Source organism: Amphiura filiformis, chromosome 11 (assembly GCF_039555335.1).
Source record: "Amphiura filiformis chromosome 11, Afil_fr2py, whole genome shotgun sequence".
Taxonomy (NCBI): domain Eukaryota; kingdom Metazoa; phylum Echinodermata; class Ophiuroidea; order Amphilepidida; family Amphiuridae; genus Amphiura; species Amphiura filiformis.
Genome location: NC_092638.1, coordinates 21,529,802 through 21,538,148, shown reverse-complemented (window position 1 = coordinate 21,538,148; position 8,347 = coordinate 21,529,802). Strand labels below are relative to the sequence as shown.

At 37.9% G+C, this 8,347-nt stretch overlaps 1 protein-coding gene across 1 annotated transcript in view; it reads left to right on the top strand.

Moving 5' to 3' along the window:
- Positions 1-2,506: 2,506 nt before the first annotated feature.
- Positions 2,507-8,347, top strand: part of LOC140164545 (uncharacterized) — an 83,211-nt gene continuing 77,370 nt past the window's right edge. The window contains exons 1-3 of the mRNA XM_072187850.1: positions 2,507-2,726; positions 4,350-4,487; positions 8,065-8,154. Of these exons, the coding sequence (XP_072043951.1) occupies positions 2,595-2,726; positions 4,350-4,487; positions 8,065-8,154 (360 nt within the window). The 5' untranslated portion in view covers positions 2,507-2,594. The remainder of the gene's footprint in view (positions 2,727-4,349; positions 4,488-8,064; positions 8,155-8,347) is intronic.

The window sequence follows — 8,347 nt, the reverse complement described above, 5'->3', positions numbered from 1 at the left end:
TTCGGAACCCTTCGCAACGAGGTGCATAGCGCTGAGTGGATTTTGTAATGTCAGAGAGTGGTTGTCATGGTCCCATATAGGCACTGAACATTAAGTGCTATGTTGTAGGGGTAGAGGAGGATGTAGTAAATAATGGAAATGTAAGGATTACTGTACCTTACTGATCATGTTCCTAGTGATTACAAAAATTGCACATTTCTTTTCATCTTAAGGGGGTACTACACCCCTGGCCATATTTTTGCATTTTTCTCAAAAATTATAACGCATTGGTGACAATTAAGATATGCATGTTGTAGGGGCAAGGACTACTACTATTGCTCTGAAAATTCAGCAACTCAAGGCAAGTAGTTATTGATTTATTGATCAAATACTGGTTTTCCCTCATTTTTGACTGCAACTCCACAACTGCTCACTGTGCCGAATTAAATTTCCAGTGCAGTAGTTGTAGTCCTTGCCCCTATAATATACATATCTTACTTGTCACCAATGCGCTATAATTTTTGAGAAAAATGCAAAAATAGGCACTGAAATTGGACAGGGTGTAGTACCCCTTAATAAAAACAAATTCAAATCTTTTCTCAATCTGTTGCAAAATGTCTGCAGTGCTGATCTAAGCATTTAAAATACCTGTTTTGAAAGATGGTCATATATGATATAATTATAAATGAAAGTTTTGACAATGCAATTTTCCAAAATAATCTATATAAATAAAAGGAAGTCGCTAAATCTTGTCCAGAAGCAGGCGCCGAGATGCTTTCACTTTCAGCTCTGATTTTTGCGTACATTGATCGGGTACATATTGCCATTAAACCATCTGACGTTCATTTTTGCAAAACTATTCAATCACTATGGAAATAACAAAAACAATGGTTGGTTGCTAGGCCGTTGAGGTCAATAACCTTATGGATTAGGTCATGACAGCAAACGCGTCAAATGCAGTAAGTGGCGAGTCACGCACCTGCGCGTACACGGCACCATAGTTTCACACGCATTGCCGCGCATGGTATGGACGCATTTAATGTTGGCTTCCGCGCGTAGGCCTAGGCAGCGGCGAAGGGGGGGGGCACACTCGAAGTTTTTGCCGCCACCTTTTTGAATGGCCACGAAGCACCATTGTGTCGCCCGCCGTGCAGGGGTTTGTGTCCCTGAATTGAAAACTTGGTGAGTAAAGGCCTTGAAGCCATTTCGGGGGATCATGGGTGTAAGCTGATGAAAAGGGGTTCATTGGGTGACAGATTTGCAAGAAAGTCCACTTTTCAGAGGGAATGTTAAAATGTAGCCAACAGGGACAGAACTGTTCAGTATAGCCCGAAAAGGTTAAGTGTTAGGGTGTGGGTGAATGTCCACATTTGGGAAATTCTATGCCCCCGCCTACATAATTAAATCCTGGCTAGAATATAGGCCTTGCTATTAACAACACGGAATCGCTTAAAATGTTTTGCAACAACTTTTAATGTTGCTTACGATTATAACCCGAAATTGAAACGTTTTCTAGCAACCTCTTCTAACCTTAATGTTTTATGTTTGTTGGGATAAAGTTAAAATCAATCATTTTGTCACGAGCTGTTTCAAAAGTAATCTTATGAATTAAATGAGTAACAACATTATCACAGGTCTGGATATTTATGATTATCAAGCTAACACGATCATTGTTATACTAAATGAATAAGATGATCTACACCAAGACACCGTGATTATCATCACCGTTTACCATGTTTACTAACCACTCCCGTTTACTAACCGCTCCCGTTTACTCAACTAGCGGGTCTCCCGCTAGTGAATAATAAAATCATGACCTCATAAACTGAAAAAAATGTGACGGGAAACTATATCATTTCATTAGCCTAAATCCCTGTGTAAATCGAATGTCACAAATTCTCCTCTAACTGGTCACTTGCCTTGTATGCCAAGAGGGTTGTTTAAATTGGTCTTTTATAAAGCCATTTATAAATCAGTTTTATCACAGCAGTATTCACACTCTGTATAATTAACCCCCTGAGCACTACCTGCCGATCTAACATTGCCACTGATTGGTCAATTACATGATATCTTCACTTTGATCACCAATCAGAATGGAGTTTTGCAAATAATTGACCCCAATTTTTGTGTGTGGTGAAATCATTCTAACAATGTTGCTGATTGGTCCAACTGATAATGAAAACTTCTTTTTGGCCAATTGGTAGGTAGTTCTTATGGGGTTAAGCAGAATTATTTCTCTGTTTAGATTAGATAGACTGAATCGACTAGCGTATGTGAATGGTCAAGAGCTATATCACTGACAGCGTGCGTGATTGGTCAAGGGCCATGCGTAAACAACGTTAATGCCTGGTGGTATCCTATTTTTTGTTATACCATATAGGAAGACAAAATGTCAACAAGGGACAAAGTGTTATTGACTTCTAAATCACCTTCAAAAACAAGAAACCGGTGAAGCAAGGAACGGCGGATAAAATGTGGCAAAGAAACTGACTTCGTATTTGTAGAATCACAAGTGATTCAGTCACAGGACATCAGTTCCAAGCAGCAAGAAGGCAACGAAAGAGACATTTCAAACATACCAGGCGTTATTTGGGCCCTCAGATCCCTCGGACATCATGGACATGCCAGCGAGTCCTTCTCTCAAGTCTCCATCACCTGTGGCTGTGCACAACAACCTGTCGGACCATCTGGCTCCACTTGGAGCGTTGACCAGTATATATACTGATACAAGACCTTCAAGAAGAAAGGTTAGTCTTTTTCACTGTCTCTGTCTTTTTGTACTGTTACTAGTTAGTCTTAGATTTATCATAAAATTTATGCAGCTGTCATTTGCAGTCCCTTTCCCCTGGGGCTAGCTGGGATATAATTTTGGAAACTGTGTTACAAACATGTAACAGTCCTTGCTTAGTCCCAGTGGGGCGGGGCAATATTTTCTTGTACATCCCGTGCATAATATCGAAGAACCTGGATTCCCCTGGTAAAAACAGGTCCTAGATATTTATATCTAGTTTTTAAATATCAATGAAAAATTTTCTTTACTTAAAGAATTTTTTTTGTTACGTAGCACAAAACAGTTTTGGTCAAAAAACCAAAAGAATGACATGAAAACTTTTCATTCACATGCTGCTAAATTGTGGAATATAGCCTTCCAAATGGTAGTAGCTGTAGTTTTGAGTCAATGAGTATTGCTCAATTTAAGCAGTCGTTTTTGATAAAACCTGATGTGTAATGTCTTTTTATCTTAATTTTACATGTTTTCCCATTTGTTTACAATTTCATGTACCATTTATGATTAATATGTATTTTCTGATTTATTACTGTATGTTATGTGGACCGTGGTACAAAACAATTTGGGCCAAAAAAACTAAAAGAATGACATGTAAAGGTCATAAAACACAAGTTATGTGTATTTCCACTCCCCATGATATTGGTGTTATGCAGCTGGTTGCAGGGGTAGCGCTAGAACAAAACATTCCAGAGTCCGCAGGGACCCCCGAACTTGCAGAAAATTAAAAAGTAGAGGGTCCGAAGTAGAGTTTGGTGAGTCCGAGTTGCACAAATGTAGCATAAATAGTATGTCTGCGTTAGCGCTAGATTGAAAAACTGGGGGTCTGCAGGGACCCCTGAACTCACAGAAAATATAAAAACAGGGGGTCCGAACTCTATTTTGGTGGGTCCGGGACCCCAAAATGCAGCCTAGCGCTACCCCTGGCTGGTTGGAATATCCTTGTGTCATATCCTTTCTGAAAATGTATTCAAGTTTCATAAGTTATTAACAATGTCTAAATTACTGCCTCGACGAAGGCATACAGACTAGAGCCGATTAGGTTCAGTGATTATACATAAAGCCACGATTTCTCCGCGATACGGAAAAACGGAAAATTCACGAAATTCGGTATTTGCTCACAGGAATTTGAAAATGTCACAAAATAGTGAAAAGCTGTGTAAAATGTCTAACTTGTGTGCTGATTTGCAAAATAAAACAAAGAAAAGTGATTATCTAGCAGTAAACAACCAATAAACAATCCATTCTACCATTAATTCTAGGCCTACGATGCATACAAAATGTACTACAGTAAAAGTTAAGACAAAATACACTTTTTAAAACATGTTTGTTTTACCTTTTCAGTGCTGGAAAATGGAAAATCACGGAAATCATCCAATTTGTAGCACGGAATTTAAATTTTGCAACACATAGAAATCGTGGCTTTAATTATACACCCACTATAGCCGGTGTATGGGGTACTGTACATAAGGTATTATTGCCATGTACAGAATTGTTTGTGATTTTATGAAATTGTTGTTAATTTTGTGGAATTTATGTAACGGTAATTTCATGTAAAAAAAATGCATTTTAATTTTTGCCCAAGGTACGACGGATAAAATGTGACAAATGTGACAACTGTCTGCGAGATGATTGTAAAATGTGCAACTTCTGCAAGGATATGAGGAAATATGGTGGCCCAGGGAGGCACAAGCAAAAGTGTATAAGGAGGCGGTGCTCAAATGTAAGTAGTGATTATACAGGAATATTGTTGTGATAATTTCTTTTTAGCTGCGGGTAGCAGCTCTATGTACATGTAAGTCACCATGTCTCTCCGTTAGTCCGTTAGTCCGTCCGTCCGTCCGTTAGTAACAAACGCTAAAAAATGCTGTTACGTCAACATCGTTTGTCGCATGGCTATGGTACTTGGTGAGGGGAGGGCCTATACCGCCCCATACTGGAAAAAGAGTTTCAGTCCCGAAATATGCTAATTAGGTCATTAAAGGGGCATTACACGATTTTCAACAATTTAGCAACAAACGCTAAAAATGCTGTTACGTCAACATCCTTTGTCGCATGGCTATGGTACTTGGTGAGGGGGAGGGCCTATACCGGCCCCATAGTGGAAAAGAGTTTCGTCCCGAAATATGCTAATTAGGTCATTAAAGGGGCATTACACGATTTTTAACAATTTTCTGTATTTTTGAAATTTAGATTTTTGGATGCAAATACTCTTCTGGCATTATTTGCATCAACATCGTTTGTCGCATGGCTATGGTACTTGGTGAGGGAGAGGGCCTAGGGCAATTAAGGGAAATTGGGGAAAAGTGGGGAAAATGAGGGAAATTGAGGGGAATGGGGGAAATTAAGGGCAATTTTGGGAAAATTAAGGGAAATTGAGGGAAATTCAGGTAAATTAATTGAAATTGTGGGCAATTAAGAATTAAGGGAAATTGACAAGAATTAAGGAAATTTGGGGAAATTGAGGAATGGGGAAATTAAGGGCAATTTTGGGGAAATTAAGGGAAATTAAGGGAAATTCAGGTGAATTAATTGAAATTGTGGGCAAATAAGGGAAAATTGAGGGGAATGTGGGGAAAATTGAGGGGAATGGGGGGAAATTAAGGGCAATTTTGGGAAAATAGAGGGAAGTTAAGGGAACTTTGGGAAAATGAGGGGAAATTGAGGGAAGTTAAGGGAAATTGAAGAGAATTAAAGGAAATTGAGGGAAATTCATGTGAATTAAGGGAAATTGACAAGAATTAAGGGAAATTAGGGGATTTAACACTTTGATGTCAAGGCGCTTTTTTCCTGAAAATCGAGTGGACAACAAAAGTGTACGAAATCGGTTTCCGAACACTTGCGATGTCAAGACGCTTTTTCCCGAAAATCGTTTGGACATCAAAAGTGTCCGAAATCGGTTTCGAACACTTTCGATGTCGAGGCGCTTTTTCCCGAAAATCGTTTGGACATCAAAAGTGTCCGAAATCGGTTTCGAACACTTCGATGTCGAGACGCTTTTTCCCGAAAATCGTTTGGACATCAAAAGTGTCCAAATCGGTTTCGAACACTTTTGATTTCAAGATGCTTTTTTCCCCGAAAATCGTTTGGACATCAAAAGTGTCCGGAATCGGTGTCCGAACACTTTTGATGTCAAGACGCTTTTTTCCCTGAAAATCGTTTGGACATCAAATGTGTCCGGAATCGGCTTCCTAACACTTTCGATGTCAAGACGCTTTTTCCCCAAATATTGTTTGGACATCAAAAGTGTCCGAATCGGTTTCGAACACTTTTGATGTCAAGACGCTTTTTCCAAAATCGTTTGGACATCAAAAGTGTCAGAAATTGGTTTCCGAACACAATTTTTCAAATTTTGATTTTTTTTTTTTGGTGTAGATGGAAATACCCTTTCTGGCACTTTTTTAAGATGAGCGCCCTCAAAGGTTAAGCTCACAGAGGGGTTACAGGTCAAAATAGGGGTCAAACTTAACCTGCTTCAAAGACACCATAACTGCAAAATTGAATTCCTTGTCCCGCAGCGACCGCTACGGTGACCGACGGTCCTTGTTTATCAATATGTTAAAGGAAGAATTGTTGCATTCTTTTCACTGAGGTTGATCAAGTTAGAGAAAAAAGGCTATGCTCTTAGCAATTTCTTGCCATTCCATATGCCTGTACCAAACAATCAAGCAATCATTAAACAATCACATAGCAATCAATAAGGCTTAGTATACAATTATTCAAGGTTTCTTTTATGTTTATGCTGTTGTATTAAGCAATTTATTATTTTTAGGGATCATTGATGGCTTATACAGGGGTGTGAAATCCTCTTTTAAGCTGAACTCCTCTTTTTGGAAATTTCTTTGAGGCAAAATTGTAGCTTTTTCTTTCATTTTCAGCCCATTTTGAGCATATTTCAGTGCTTTTCCTCTTTTTGAACAAATTTCCTCTTTTTTAAATATAGCTCACTCACACCCCTGCTTCTAGGAAGCAACCAATGCAACAGAACAAGTCCATGCATTCAAAATCTTGACTTTATACTGAAATTTTGCTATAATTTTTATTTTTATTTTTATGTTACTAAAATTAAATGATTGGTCATAAAAATGAAACATGTCTTTTCCAAAATTTATTAAAATGCATGAACTGAAATTAGTCTTACATTACATGTAGTACAAGTCATATGAAAAACACCTTAAAAATGCGTGTTTTTTGGCCCTTATTTGCAAAAATTGGCCAAATATTAAAATTTGATTTTAAATGCCAGATAGAACTAACTTAGGATTTAGACATATGTTTCATTTGGCAAAACGGGATAATATTATTTTGTAATCCAAAAAAAATTAGTGTGCTGTATTTTTCTGGAATGGGGAGTAGTTGCATGTAATATATAGTACTAATTACACTATATGGACCACAATCATGGCCTCATCCCAATGGCATTGTTCAATAACCTCAATTAAACACTCATAGTGCAATATTTGACCTCTGGTTGCAGAGTATGAGTTTTTGTACCCACATTTTCAAAGGTCATAGGCCAGACTAATGGAAGACACATTCGTTCACGCCCGAATTTGAGATTTCTTGATATTTATCAACACTAAGATGTATTCTTTCACTTGAAACTGATAAAATACAACTTGCTAATATTTACCTCTTCTTTATGAAAAGCTACCTGATTTTTTTTTACTCCGAACGGATTTTTTTCTAAGTTGTCACAAAAAAATTGGGGTAAAAAAGTGAATTTTTGTGATTTTTTTCAAAACTCGAGATTTTTGAACAAATCTGACGTCACCATGGGATTCCTTGACTCATTTCTTTTCCAAAAATGTATAGTTTTATATACTTTTGACACACAATTCAGAAATAATGATACTCAAAAAGGTCCATGTTCTCTCCCATTACACTGGCCTTAAATAATGTACAAATGTATTGGGGTTAAATAACTGTGCCCTGATAGGTGAGCATGTTGGGGATCCTAGTGATAGCAGCTTGTATAGGCCTTTAAACACGAATCACGAATCCGACTTGACACATTCCTACACCTCACTGGTGGCCATAGGCGGGGGCCTTCCATCCAATTTACGTGACGCCAGTATCACAGACGTGCAACATTAACCGCTCCTGTGACGCGGCGCAAGTGCTACTTGCTCCGATTCGCTCGCAATAGTGAGCGTCTTGGATCGCAATCCAAATGAACTAAGCTAGTTTGGCGCAGATGGCCCCCAGCTATGACCGACTTAATCCTGACCATCACTTGGCTTGTCGGATTCGTCTATACTTTGTATTTTATGTTTTACATTTTCTTATTTATATTATAGTTGAAGATACCTAACAAGTACATGGATATTGGTGCCGTAGGGAAGTTGAGGCAAAGCAGCAAAATGAAAAGGTGCCCAGATGTAATATTTGTAAGTAACAATTATACAATTATATTGTCATGATAATTTTAAAAAAATCAAAATGTCAAAGGAAGAATTGTTGCATTCTTTTCACTGAAGAATAACTCTGCCATCCATAGTTGATTTTTGATAAATAAAAACATGTTATTAATGATGATGAATGCAATCAGTTGAACTCAAAATTATAACTCAAAATGTATTC